General features: G+C 31.0%; 1 protein-coding gene across 1 annotated transcript in view; it reads left to right on the forward strand.

Annotated features, from left to right (window-relative positions):
- The window catches only part of LOC124357024 (multidrug resistance-associated protein 1-like), an 82,578-nt gene that overhangs the window by 46,849 nt on the left and 20,650 nt on the right, over positions 1-15,079 (forward strand). The window contains exons 14-19 of the mRNA XM_046808394.1: positions 1,023-1,222; positions 5,203-5,379; positions 6,249-6,416; positions 6,964-7,144; positions 10,707-10,809; positions 13,700-13,790. Of these exons, the coding sequence (XP_046664350.1) occupies positions 1,023-1,222; positions 5,203-5,379; positions 6,249-6,416; positions 6,964-7,144; positions 10,707-10,809; positions 13,700-13,790 (920 nt within the window). The remainder of the gene's footprint in view (positions 1-1,022; positions 1,223-5,202; positions 5,380-6,248; positions 6,417-6,963; positions 7,145-10,706; positions 10,810-13,699; positions 13,791-15,079) is intronic.

Below are 15,079 nucleotides of genomic sequence, written 5' to 3' on the forward strand. Positions count from 1 at the left end.
GCAAAAGGTTTTAAGAGCATTGATAGAAATCAGTAGCAGAGAATCATGTAGTTATTTTATTACTTTAAATATTTTAACCTTGCCCTGTGTTTTTATTTTATATGTTCTGTAACATTGTATGTCAAAAGTAATTTAATGAATTAATTTAAGATTTGATATTCGTAGATATGACACAAGAAAGAAGGGTTACATAGAATGTAAATATTTAAGGTTGGGGTAGACAAAAATTAGCTTTATTTATAAAGGTATTGGACTATTTAATTTATTGCCAATATCTTACAGGGGTATGTATTTAAATATTTTTGAAAATAAAATAGAAGTTTATTTGAAAAGTACATAAAGCTTCTTACTCTGTTAAAAAGTTTCAAGAAGACTGTTGTGTTACACTGTAAGTAAAACTAGGTTATACGTGTAAGATTCATGACAATGTCTATTACACTTTATTGTGTTCAATAACAATAAAGATTCTGATTTATTATTTCTAGTTTAAAATCATCTAAGGACTCCATCACATCACATTATACTATAAACCTTTTCACTGATAAAGAGACTATGCACTTAAATCTATTATCCCTTCATTGGCCTTGAATATTTCAAGTGTTACTGAAATCCTTTGAGCTATTTTGTTAAATATCATGAAATTTTGCAGACAAATTTGGTTTATTTCATTGCTACTTATAAGAACTGTTTCACTTTCCAACTTAAGGGGCCTCTAAATACTATTATATAAACTTACAGTTAAATTATTCTAAAAAGAATTGAGATTAGAGCATTTTCTAGTAACCAGGACTTATCAAAGGAATTTTGAAAAAAGGATATGGTTATTCAGCAGGAAATTGTGTGCGAAGATGTGTGAAACTGCATAGTAATATATAAAATAAAACACCTCCACATCTATACATAGTAAAGGTATTGATACAAATAGAATACAACTGTTGTACTTACTTTTACAATATACTTATCTGTATGTCTATGAAATATTTAGCTATTCTTAAGTAATTCATAGATATTTATTGTTACAGATGATCCATTAATCATGGAGGGTGGAACGTTTTCTTGGGGAACAACAAATGTAGAAAGGCCTATTTTGTGCAATGTTACACTCAAGATACAACCAGGACAGTTGGTAGCAGTGGTGGGAGCTGTCGGCTCTGGCAAGAGTTCCCTCATCTCTGCCTTCCTGGGTGAGATGGACAAAATCTCTGGATATGTCAACACTAAGGTAGAGTATTCTTTTTACTAGTTTGTGCAACTGATGTTTCGTTTCATTTTCTTAAATGAGACATGTCTGGTCATATCAACACCATATTAGAGTTAATTCTTTGTCAAGTCTTGAGCAACTTTACACTCAATGTGCAGTCAGGAAGTTGCCGCGGCTTAGCACGCATTTTCCTGTTTAAAAACAGTACACTATATTCACGTATTCTTTTTCTATCATGTTCTGAACATTCCTGATATAATTGATAGTTGTTCCTTCGTGAGTGTCTTGGGTACATTATGAAGGTATGTACCATATTTCTTGCCTCTATCTTTCATCGTTTTTGCTAGGTGTTGATAAGTTATTCAGTACAATTAATTAATGTGGATGAATCTCGATAAACTAATTGAGTTATAAAGAATAAAATTTGGTCTGTTAAAATTAATTTTCTGTCTAAAATATTTCCAGTATTATTGTGGAGTTTGCTGCTCCGATCAAGAAAATGTATCAACGAAAACCAATTTCGATTGTGAAGCTTTTGGCTCTTTTCATTTACCTTTGATCTAACCAAATTCGCTTACTGTATGTGCAAACATTCACGGCTTTGTATAATGAGGTGTTTTTATAACATCGTTTAATAGTATTTTCATTGCATTAAATAGTTTATTGATCATTGGTGCAATAAGTATATTATACATAAAAATATTGATACAAACCTAACTTTTAATTGGCATGAGATTAAAGCAGAAGAAGTTTTAAACTGTGTCTCTAGATTAAGTAATTCAAGTAGTGTAGATATATATGGATTCTCGAATAAAACCATAAAAAATGTTATTGAAGGAATAGTAACACCTCTTACATGGTTATTTAATAAGATGTTGGAGCAAGGGATTTTTCCAAAGGCATTAAAGCTAACTAGAGTGTGTCCAATATTCAAGAAAGGGGACAAATCAAATCCCTCAAGTTACCGCCCAATCTCCTTAATACCTATACTTGGTAAAATATTTGAATTAAACATTAAACAGCAACTTCATTTTTACTTTGTCCAAAATAATGTATACTGTCAAGAACAATTTGGGTTTATTCCAGGGGGAAGTACAATCAAAGCAGTAGAGACTGTAATTGATAATATTCTAATGAGTTTTGAAGAGCATATGACAACATCTGCTATGTTAATTGACTTAACTAAAGCCTTTGATTGTATAGATCACAAAATTTTAGTGGATAAGTTTCACAGTTATGGAATTAGAAATAATGAGCTTAATTTACTAAGGTCATATCTGAATGACAGAAAACAGATGGTTGTACAACGTAATGATAAATCTAGCTTTAAGAATATTACCAGAGGTGTGCCTCAAGGCTCGATCTTAGGTCCTTTTTTATTTGTAATGGCAGTCAATGATTTCTCATTCAATGTGACATGTAAGTCAGTGTTATATGCTGACGATACTACTCTGATTAACAGCACAAAACATTTAGATGAATTAATGGACAAAGAAAATCAAACATTAAAAATGGCATTAGAATGGTTTGAAGCAAACTCACTTGTTGTAAATAGTAATAAGACGGAGAAAATAGTTTTTTCTTAATCTATTATTAGAAGAGAGTACTTCAACTGCTAAGTTATTAGGTATTTGTTTGGACAGTAAGTTGGATTGGGCCTATCATATTGATTACCTTTGTAAAAAACTATCTAGAATAGTTTATCTTCTAAGAAAGTTAAGAAATTATGTATCTATTGAAACATTGTTATTAGTTTATAATGCCCTTTTTCAATCGCAATTAAGATATGGTGTAACTTTATGGGGAAACAGTACTAGTGCACAAAGAGCATTCATATGGCAAAAAAAAGCGATTAGGTCAATAAAAAATGTATCAGACAGAGAAACTTGTGTTCCTCTATTTAGAGAGTATAAAATTATGACACTGCCAAATCTTTATATTTACTGTTGTTTAGTAAGTGTAAAAGAAGTCCTCCCCAGCTTTACAATTAGGGAACAAGTACATGGGTATAATACGAGGAGGAAGTATTTTATAGATCTTCCTCAAGTAAGATTAGAAAAAACTAGAGGTAGCCATATTTTTATGAAAATTAAACTGTTTAACAAATTACCACAAAATGCATGGATTGTACCTTTAAACAATTTTAAGAGAGTATTAGAGAACTGGTTCAAGAATAATATTTATTACTCAGTCTCAAATTTCTTAAGCAGCGATATTACATGTTTATGCTTTTAAAATTAATATTCGTTGTGTGTCCCATTGATTTGTTAAATTATAAACTGTAATTGTTTGTTTGTATTTGTTTTATTTATTCGTTATATAGTATGTGTTTTAATTTATTAACTTATCTGTATATACATAAATGAATAATTTTTTTAAATTTTGTCTCTCAATGTATTTATTTATTCAGTTATTTATTATTTATTTAGTTTTAATATTGTTGAGTTTTAAAATTTTATCCATGTTAAATGTGTTAATAGTTATTTATTATTGTTAATTTATATAGATCTGTTGGTTGTTTGGTTATTATTGTTATTAATTGTATAGATCTATATATTTGCTGGTAGGCTGGATTGAGTAGGTAGAATCTGAGTAGTTTGTTTTTAGTTTTAGTTTAGTGTTTTAGTTTAGAATATTTTAGTAACTTGACGAAGTCCATTGCACTATTGAATGTGTTTAAAGACCAATAAAGATCTTGAATCTTGAATCTTGAATCTTGAATCTAAATTTTAAACTAGACAATAACTACTATGCAATCTGCATTACACTACTGATCAAGCACTTTACAATAATAATTATCTAAATTTTAAACGTAAACAAATATTTCTGCCTCTTTGATGAACTTCAGCTGAAAATATTAACAGCTGTTAAGTATCAGTTCACCTTTTCTTACGTGTCCTAGCGCAGTGTGCCAGAATATATATTATGAATTGCTAAAAAAACTTACAGCAAAGTATATTTCTGTGTTCACGGCAAAATTTGCTACTATTCTAAATGTTGTATTGCTGCTAAATTTAGTATAATATAAAAAGTAAGAACATTGTTTTGTCAATGTGTTATATAATATGTACTGCTGAAAGATCGTTCTCAACATTGAAACAGGTCAAGAGATTTTTAAGTAACAAAATGGGGAATGAGCGGTTGACTGCACTTGCCTTACTCTCTGTCCACTATGGGAAAATATCAGTTTCTCTGGAGCAAGTACTGAATACCATAGCTCTCAAGTCAAAAAATATTTTACTTTTGTAAAACTTTCCATATCATCAATTCTCACTGTGCACTTTTTACTATGTACTTTGCAGAGAATGAAAGCATCTTTTTTGTAATTAAATTATTACATAAGTCTGATCAATTTTGATTATTACGCCTGCACAGCCTACAAAGCTGTAAAAACTTTGTGTAAAATTGACTATTTTGGCTTCTTAAATTTGAAAGTCCTCCCAATTTTGTTCTGATCCAACCCAATTTTTCCCCTGGCTACATCCTTCTAAAAAGGGCTAGATTTGAACTTAAAAAACTTACATAGGATAAGACTACCTAGCTTACTTTTACCAGATTGGAAGAATATTCCTCTTATTATTCTTAGAGTGTGATCTTTATAATGTCTCTATGAAGAAGAAGAAGAATATACTTCCAGTCTGATAAAGGTAAGCTTGCATTTCTTATCCTGCCTAACGTCTTTAATAATTACTATTTAGTTATTATTATATTTAGCCATTTTTCTTAGTAATAATGTATACAGGAATTGGTATTGAATTCAAAATCGAGACCAAATTTTGGTATCGGTATCAGAATCCAAATTACATTTTTGTATTGGCCCATTACTGGTGCTAAGGTTTTATGTTAATGTATTATAACAAAATTTAGTAATCTTTTACATGAAAACCAATATGGCCAAGTTGGTTAGAGATATTATTATAAAGAGATATTATAGAGGTTTCTAAAATTAAAATTAAAATATTAATGGCTATGTTATTTTAAAATATTTCTTCTGCTTTTAGGGTAAAATAGCATATGTACCTCAGCAAGCGTGGATACAAAATGCTACACTGAAAGATAACATTTTGTTTGGCAGTAGCTTCAACAACAAAAAATACATTAATACTATAGAAGCCTGCGCTCTTAAACAAGATTTTGATATGCTGCCTGGCAGAGATTTTACTGAAATAGGAGAAAAGGTGAGTATTACAGAGCATGTTATTATTGATGAGAAACCAGTTTAAATTAAAATTAAATCATCTTCAATAATTTAGATGGTTTACCACCATAAAAAAGCACATAGGTTTTATTTTATTTATTTGTTTTGTAAACATATTGGATGTTTATATATATATATTCTTGTATACACACACAGGCAGAAATATTTTCTTACATATAAAATGTGATTTTAATGGACATGTGGTATTAAATCTTAGTGGAAGTCAGGAGCACAGAGGCTACCTCGACCTGTGTACAGTGATGCAGATATTTACCTGCTGGATGATCCTCTCAGTGCTGTGGACTCTCATGACTATGTTATGTCTCTAGGGTATCAATCTTAGTGGAGGTCAGAAGCAGAGAGTAAGCCTGGCTCGAGCTGTGTACAATGATGCAGATATTTACCTGCTGGATGATCCTCTCAGTGCTGTGGACTCTCATGACTATGTTATGTCTCTAGGGTATCAATCTTAGTGGAGGCCAGAAGCAGAGAGTGAGCTTGGTTCGGGCTGTGTACAATGATGCAGATATTTACCTGCTGGATGATCCTCTCAGTGCTGTGGACTCTCATGACTATGTTATGTCTCTAGGGTATCAATCTTAGTGGAGGTCAGAAGCAGAGAGTAAGCCTGGCTCGAGCTGTGTACAATGATGCAGATATTTACCTGCTGGATGATCCTCTCAGTGCTGTGGACTCTCATGACTATGTTATGTCTCTAGGGTATCAATCTTAGTGGAGGCCAGAAGCAGAGAGTGAGCTTGGTTCGGGCTGTGTACAATGATGCAGATATTTACCTGCTGGATGATCCTCTCAGTGCTGTGGACTCTCATGACTATGTTATGTCTCTAGGGTATCAATCTTAGTGGAGGTCAGAAGCAGAGAGTAAGCCTGGCTCGAGCTGTGTACAATGATGCAGATATTTACCTGCTGGATGATCCTCTCAGTGCTGTGGACTCTCATGTTGGCAAACATATTTTTGAGAATGTTATTGGCCCCAGAGGAGAACTCAGAAAAAAGGTAAGTACATAACTTACTATGGTGAAGATCTTGTTTAGTTTATACTGTTATGATTTGCAACTACTTTGGGTGTTGCTAAGTAAGTTATTTTGGATCGCTAAGCATTAAACAAAGTATCTCCCTCAAAATAAAATTGTGAGTTTATATATATTAACTCACAATTTTATCTTGCTAAGGCTAATGTTTTAATCTAAATTATAATTTTAATATTACTGACATCCCAGAAATGCAGGATGACAATCAGTTATGGTAATTATTGTTAAGAACAAAAATTTACACTGTTATTGCTGACGTTCAGTCTAGTTATGAGTCACTTTGTAAATTAATTTTTATTTATGAAGACAGTGGTTGAATTATAAAACTAATGTATTTCACTAATTTATTACATATTGAGTAATGGTGTATATGTGTGAAAGATTTCCCTGCATATAAAGTGTGTTTTTAATGGACATGTGAATGTATTTCTTTCAGAGATAACCAAATATTTCTTTAACATTTAATAGATCTTTTAAAAATAATTACAGAATTATTGTTGATTTTGATTTAGACCAGAATTTTGGTAACTCACGGAGTAACATTCCTGAGCCAAGTGGACAAGATCATAGTGTTGAAAGGTGGTGAAATTACAGAGGAAGGGACATTCAAAGAACTTATGGCCAAGAAAGGAGAATTCGCTGCCTTTTTGGTACAACACATCACAGCTACTGATGACCCTGGATTACAATCAGGTAGACCTTTAAAAAGTACCTAGAGAAGAAAACCTTTTATTTGCTAAAAACTGACAGCTGTTATTATTATTTATTTATCAATAGAGACAAAGTTTATTTCTGTACAAGGTGAAATATTTGAAAATTATTTATATATATTAGGGATTGCAATTATTCCAAATTGATAGATCTCCTATTTTTGACATTGTTTCTGTTAAATTTATTCAATATATTTTGTTTTTCTGAGAGTAAATTTATAAAATATCTTATCAATAAATTCTTATTTCATTTCATGTATCAACTCACCCAGTCTGTTTGTTATTACCTGATAAGGACTTTCTATAAAGTTTCTATTTGATGGACAAATGATAATCACAAAGTGTGAGATGTAGACTATGAGTTATATTTGTCTATTTGTCTACAGCCCAAAACTCCTCGACGATTTTTCTCTAAATGTTCAAAAACCTTTTACACTCAACATGAGTCAGTTTAGTTTAGTTGCTCAGTGAAAATATTTACGAGCTCAAAATAAGTTTTTGAGTAAGTTAAACAAAGTATTTGGAACTGATTTAATAATGAATAATTTTTTAACATATTTCTATAAATCCCATAAAAAGATTTAAGTGTCTGTTTGCATAAACTTTTATTTTTACTTTTCATAAATAAATTCATCAGTAAAAATTAAACACATGCTCTGGTAACATGATCATCTTGAACATATGTTTATAATAACGATATACTAATAGTATTGTTGGAAATAGTTCACTACTCCATAAAAAGTAAGTTATAAAATTAGATGTCTAATAAAACACCATTCCCAAATGAGACTGTTAGTTGCACAATTTAAACTTAAATGACATGAGGTTCAAAAAATTCCATATATCACACTTTACAAGCTATTTTATTTTCCTGCAACTGATACAGTTTCAGTAGAATCATCTCAGGCACAGTTATTTACACAAGTAACCACTGACGACTCATCCCAACTTTCATTCCCAAATGGTAATGCAACCATCTCTGAGATTATGATTTTCCTGTAGTTTTTAAAATTGCAGTATCATATGTGTTGAGGATGCCTTGTAAAAACGATTTAAACATTTTGTGTATGGAATGATGGTATTGAATTTCATTTAAATTATTTTAAACTTTCTTCTACCCTAAGTGAAATTTTCTTGAGTCCTGAGGTGTAACAACAGACATAGTGTACAGTAACTAGGAATGCTGGTATAGTTGGAAGAAAATATAGATTGTAATGTTCAATTGTTTTAAATTTATTATTCTGGAACACAATATGCCAGTTCTTGTAATCAATTGGTTTTTTAAACATAACCAGTATAGTATGTGTGGCGAATAATTAATTAATACAAACTATCATATGTTTACTATATTTTCTATGGTTTGTTTTAAAATAATTAAAACCTTTTATTCTGTTACTTTATTAACTGGGTTTTATTTTTCTTTACAATTTAATCATCTCAATAATTTAAATGTTAAATAGTATGTTTCCTGTTTTATTCTAATTCTAATAGACATGGATAAGTTTTTAAGACCTGATAAATTTGATACTAATCCAAGTTCACCCTCTTGCTCTAAACTTTGGAAATACTAGTTAAGAACATTTGAGACATTCATGAATAGAATCTCATCAAAGGAAGAAAGTATTAGATATGAGGAAAAACTGAATCTCCTCATCAATCACGTTTCACAACCAATATTTGAATTCATATCTGAGTCCACTACATACGAGGCAGCAGTTGATATTCTGAACAGTATATTCATCAAACCTACAAGTGGAATATTTGCAAGGTATCAGCTAGCTTGATGTAAGCAAAGATCAGGTGAGTCCATCAGTGAATACTTGTTGACTTTAAAAGTACTAAACAAAGACTGCATATTTTTGGCAGTTAATACTGAAAACCACAAAAATAACTTTATTCAAGATGTGTTTCTAAGTGGACTTTTGTCTTCAACAATGGCTCTTAGAAAATAATACTTTAACTCTGGAACAAGCTTCTAATCAAACTCTTGCTTTAGATGCATATCATAATCAATCAGCATGTTATTCTAATGTTGATGTCGTTAATCATTAGAAAATCTACTACTGCCTACAGACATAGCTTCATCAAGAATAACTATTGCTTTGGTATCACATTATTCTAAGTGGATATTGCACTATTCAGACAAAGTTCGAAGTTTAATAGAAACGATAACATTTCCAATTTCATCCAGGCTCCATCAGACTTTGAAAATAAGTCGGAATCTGGAAGAAATAAAGAAGATGACTGCTACATGTCCAATGTTTTTTATTTTATAAACCTCAAGAAACAGTGTTAATAAAATCAACTGCTTCATTTCAGTGGTTGAACATGGATTTTAAGGGCAACAAAATTCCAAAAATAAATATTTTCTGACTGTTGTTGATGAATTCTCATGTTTTCCTTTTGGTTATCCATGCCCCGACATAACGTCAATCACAATAATGGCAAAATTATGTAACCTGTTATGTTTAGTTGGACTACTCTCTTATATTCATACTGACATGGGCTTTTCTTCATGTCAAAAGCCTTTCTTAATTCCAAAAGCGTAGCGACCAGTAGAACTACACTGTATAATCCTCAAGGTAATGGTCAGATCAAACATTACAATGGCATAATCTGGAAGGTTATTAATCTGTTGCTAAAAAGTTGTAGGTAATTTAAAAATAAATGAATGGGAGTATGTCTTAAATGATTCCTTACATTCTATTAGGTCTTTACTATGCACTGCTACAAATGTGACACAACATAAATGAATGTTTATTCATTCCAGAAAATCTTCAATCGGCCATTATTTAACAACCTGGCTGCTTGAATCTGAAAGTGTTCCTGAAGAGAAATGTAAGACAGAGCAAGAACGATCCGCTGGTAGACGATGTCAAACAAATATATGTAAATCCAAATTATGCAACTATACATCTCAATAACGGAGATGAGAAGACAGCTTCCCTGAAACAGCTAGGTCCAAAAGGAGATAATGCTGCTATACTCCCAAAAGATAACACAGATCAATCTGTTTTGGTAGTGGACCAACCGGACAGTATTATATCTGAAGAATCACAAATATCAAATCGGGATATATCTATGATGGATGTGACAAGTAGCTCTCCGCTAGATCATGATCATCTTGCATCCCATCTTTATTCATCTAAACCAAGTAATATATAAGCTCTGCCACAAAACATTGATTTCCCTCAACCAACTAAACAAATTTATAATTCTAACTACCCGCCTTTAAGACGAACTACAAGAAATAGATATCTTCCAAAATACTAAGAAGGCTATTACCTACCAAGGAGGGGTAAATGTGGTGAATAATATTAATTAATACAAACTATCATATGATAACATCACATGTATTTTGTCAAAAATTTTTTATTATTCAGTATTGTTTAACTGTATAATTCCTACAATTTGTTTTGAGATGATTAAAACCCTTTATTATGTTATTTTATTAACTGGCTATTATTTGTAATTATAGTATGTATATATTTTTATTAAGAATACACTCTATTAGAAGAGTAAACTTGCTAGATGTTTGTATACAGAAATTGAAGACATGCTTGATGATGACACTGATAAACTGATCTTCAGAGAAAATATTGAACATAGCAAAACTGAGTCTACAAGATCATCAACTTCTTCACTAAGGTAAGCATTATTAAATGTCACACTAATTTGTTTAGTTTATTAATTTAAAAATACGGTGCATTAATATTATAGTTGGTTAAGTTACAAATCATTACAGATATTATAGATCATGAATATTATACATAAAACTTTCTTTATATGTACATACCACCAATTTTTAACATAAAAATCAGAAATTGTTTTATTCATAAGTTTGTACAATGTACAATGAATAGTGTCATGAATACAAATACTATGACTATATTTTACAACTAACGCTAACACATGTTTTACACACGCACACACACACAACATAAAAAACTTACAACTATTGCTCACACGTATTACCTAGCAGACAACTCTTCAAATTCTGTTACTGAGTAAGATGCTGAATTAATCAATAAATTGCTTAAATAATTTTTGAATTTTTATTTGAACCTATAGATTTTAATGATATTAATAGCATTCTATACAATCTCAGACCGGTGTTACTCACCTTCTTCTCAAAAAACTATAAGCTGTGATGTCCAGTTGTACTTCTTTTCAATCTCTTGTATTATAACAATGTCCTTTATTTTCCGCTGAGATAAAGGCTGGTGTTCTTTAATATATATTATCGTTTGAAATAGATAAAGGCTATATACAGTCATAATCTTAAAAGAATTGAGTTCTTCGCGATGTGAAGAGTTTTATGGGTTTTCTAAAACAATTGTTAAAGATGTTATATTATTTATATTACAACCCTTATTATACTTATACAATAAGATGCTTCTGACAGCTACTTTTCCTACCGGTTTGGAAGTGGTTAAAATGATTTCTATTTATAAGAAGGGAGATGAATTGCACCCTGCTAGTTATCGTCCAATATTGCTGGTTCTAACTTTTAGAAAAATACTTGAGCATTGCATTAAAAATCAGCTATATATGTATATGCTAAACACTATATATATATATAAACAGCAGTTTTGGTTTTTATACCAGATTGCAATACAATTGTTGTATAGTTGGCGGTATCAAATGTTTTAGCTTTAAATACCAAATTGCTTGCTCAGCCTCATTAATAGATTTATCAAAAGCATTTGATTGTATTCCACATAACTTACTACCAAAAAGGGTTGAAGGTTACGCTGTAAAAGATAATGAACTGAAGCTGTTCTCATCATATCTTTATGATCGTAAGCAAATGGTTGTAAAAGGTGGAGATGAATCAGATTTTAGTAATTTTAAAAATAGGGGTTCCACAGGGTTCCATGCTAGGACTATTCCTGTTTGTTATGGCAGTGAATGAGTTTGCACATAATATACCATGTTCTTCTGTTCAATATGCTTACGACACTACTCTTTTAAGTAGCACTACAAATACAGATAATCTACTATTATATCAGAAGAGTTACTATTGGATGTAGCTAATGAGTGGTGTAGGTCTAATTCTCCAGTTGTAAATAAAGGGAAAAAAACAGAGCACAAATGTTGCTCCGTGGACATTAATATTTATGGTAATTTACATTTTAACTTTGTATACACTTAGACAGTAAGCTAAGCTGGGACTTACATGTTCCTGTCATCTGTAAAAAAATTAACAAGAGTTACATATTTACTTAGAAAATTTTATTTTGTATTAAATTTATATAAGGTAGAAAATACTACATTTAAAAGTAAATTACTAACGTTAATGAGTAATTATGTATGGAAGTTGCTCATTGTAACTGTTACTGCCCATTGGTTACGGAATAAAAAAGTAAAAAATTCCATTGCAACTGTAGAGAAAATGTAACCATTAAATGTAACAAATGTTTGGATTTGTACTGGAATTATAAAATATCCGCAACACTATATGTTGCAGAGAGTCCAGAGAGACTAAATTTATTATTCCTTCCTTTCTCTCCCTACCACCAATCCTACCTGTTATTGTATTCAGCAGTTTTTATACATGTAACATGGTTTTTATGGTTTATATTCACCAATTTAAACAAAAAAAGTTAAAAATTGTGTTAATTATTTTCCTGTTTTATTATTATTAGTTATTTAATTGTACCATGATCAATCTGTATTTTAATATTTTTTATGTACGTAACATATTGTATGTGGTCTGTAATATTTATTCCAACAAAGCTAAATAAATATTGCAATACAAATATTTTAATGTGAATGTTAAGTTTAACTCCAGTTCACCTTCCTTTTAGTACGTCTGAAATTTGGCGCTGTAACAGACTTGACTCTTGGAATCTAGAGTCATGTTCATCTGAAGAGATTCAAACAATAGTCAGTAACGAAGAAGCTCATAACAGACTCTTTGCATTGTTTCATCATCAGAGACACCTAGACTAAAAAATATGGAGTAATCTAAGTTCAAAGGTATTCTCATTGTCTCACAAAGAGCACAACTGAGTGCACTATGACGTTTCTGACACATTCCAAAACACTGTGGAGCAACTACGTTTTCTACACATAATGTAGCTGAGGTGAGAAGGGTTGATTCAATGTGAATATTGAGTTTTTTGGATCTTTTGAGACAAACATGGCACCAGATTCCAGGATTCAAGTCTGTGACAGAATTAGATTTGCATTTCAGATGCTGCACTAAGAGGAAGGTGAACTGGATCTAACTCAACATTCACATTGAACCAACCGTTCCCACCATAACTATGGTATGCGTAAAAAATATTTTAATTTTTCATGTTTGTAATGGCTCTGTGACTGGAACGGCTTGTCATGCCTCTAGTTATATAGGAATAAGTTTTAACTTTTTCTATGACAAAATACTTCAGCACAGACAAGCAACAAAAACAACTTTGTGTAACCTTATTTTTAAAGTGACTAGTATTTTGAATCTCTGTGACATACTCATTCCTAATCTCTGTTGTCATAACAATATATATTAGTAGAAATGTGTATGTGTGTATACGTGCAGTAGCCAGTTGACTGTGGACTCCGACGATGACTTGGAATTCACTTCTCACATTGATAGATTGATTCAAGCTGAGAAAACTGAAACTGGCAGTGTAAGTATATGTTGTGTATTTTGTTCTAGTTTACTAATTCTTCAAAAATATAGACAATTTAGTGTATTGATGTATTGAGTACAACTCACAGTTTAACCTGTTGAGCAGTACTGACAGCTATAACCATCAACCTGTCTAGGATCTACTAGAATAAGCAAAAGTATCATTAATGGTTTCCAGGGAGTAAAGAACACGTTTTAGCTGTATATTTATTCTAAATGTATTTAAACGTTACAGACAATCAACATTTATCACCTTATTATTTCTATTGCTTTATAATAGTTTCTTGACTTTAAAATTGTACTTTCTGTTTTATTTAGAATTTTGGCAAAGTAAGATAATTTTTTAAACACAGGTACATGCAAAGTGCTACTTTTAAATTTAGTACACTCATAAGCAGTTTCTTTTCTTTTACTGTCACTCTGTGTTGTATTTTAGCACATAAAGCAGCGTTTTTATTAACTATTATTTTTTTATAATCATTCTGACACTAGGATTCAGTGCTGTACATCAATCATCAATAAATTGCAAGAATCAAGAATAACATATAAATGGACTTGGCACGAAAAAATTACAGGACATTGATGGCAAAGCTGTGATTATATTTCTGTTGAACTAGGAGCCAGCACCTTACAACAACAATTACCTGGAACATTTAACAGTCAAAATAGTACAAAAGAACACCACTAGAGAACGTAAACCGCTATATTGTATTATTTGAAAAAGCCTGTGATGGGTGGTTAAAACCGTCATTTCTTTTTTGGGTAGAACGGCTATAACCGTCAGTACTATTTTGGAACCAGTTTCAGCTACTCCTTAACATGTTAATTTGAATGGTTTTTGTGATTCTGATGAGAAAAATGTCAAGCTGTTGATATGATATGTGAGTTTATTTAACTACACTACTACCATATTAATGTTCAAAGCCACAGGTTAATCTCTTATCTGTTTTAAAAATAATGAACGCTGTCATTTTGTTAAGTTATTTTGCTTCTTGATTATTTTCTCTTATTGTCCCTGGAGAAAGAAACCTTTCTTTCCCTTCTTTACTTCTTTCTGTTCTTTAAATTTGCGTTAACTTCCCCCACCTGACGAAGAGGATAGATTCTAATCTTTAAAATGTTGTGTTATTAACTTTTATAACCTATAATGATGGCAAATGTCCAAGATTCTGTTATCTTTTCTACCCATTTGTAGATAGATGTAAAAATACAGGTTTTAAATAAGTCAGTACATGTCATAATAGTTAAAATATACCTTGTAACATATTATATGTAATAAATATTTAA

This window comes from Homalodisca vitripennis, chromosome 3 (genome assembly GCF_021130785.1).
Source record: "Homalodisca vitripennis isolate AUS2020 chromosome 3, UT_GWSS_2.1, whole genome shotgun sequence".
Taxonomy (NCBI): domain Eukaryota; kingdom Metazoa; phylum Arthropoda; class Insecta; order Hemiptera; family Cicadellidae; genus Homalodisca; species Homalodisca vitripennis.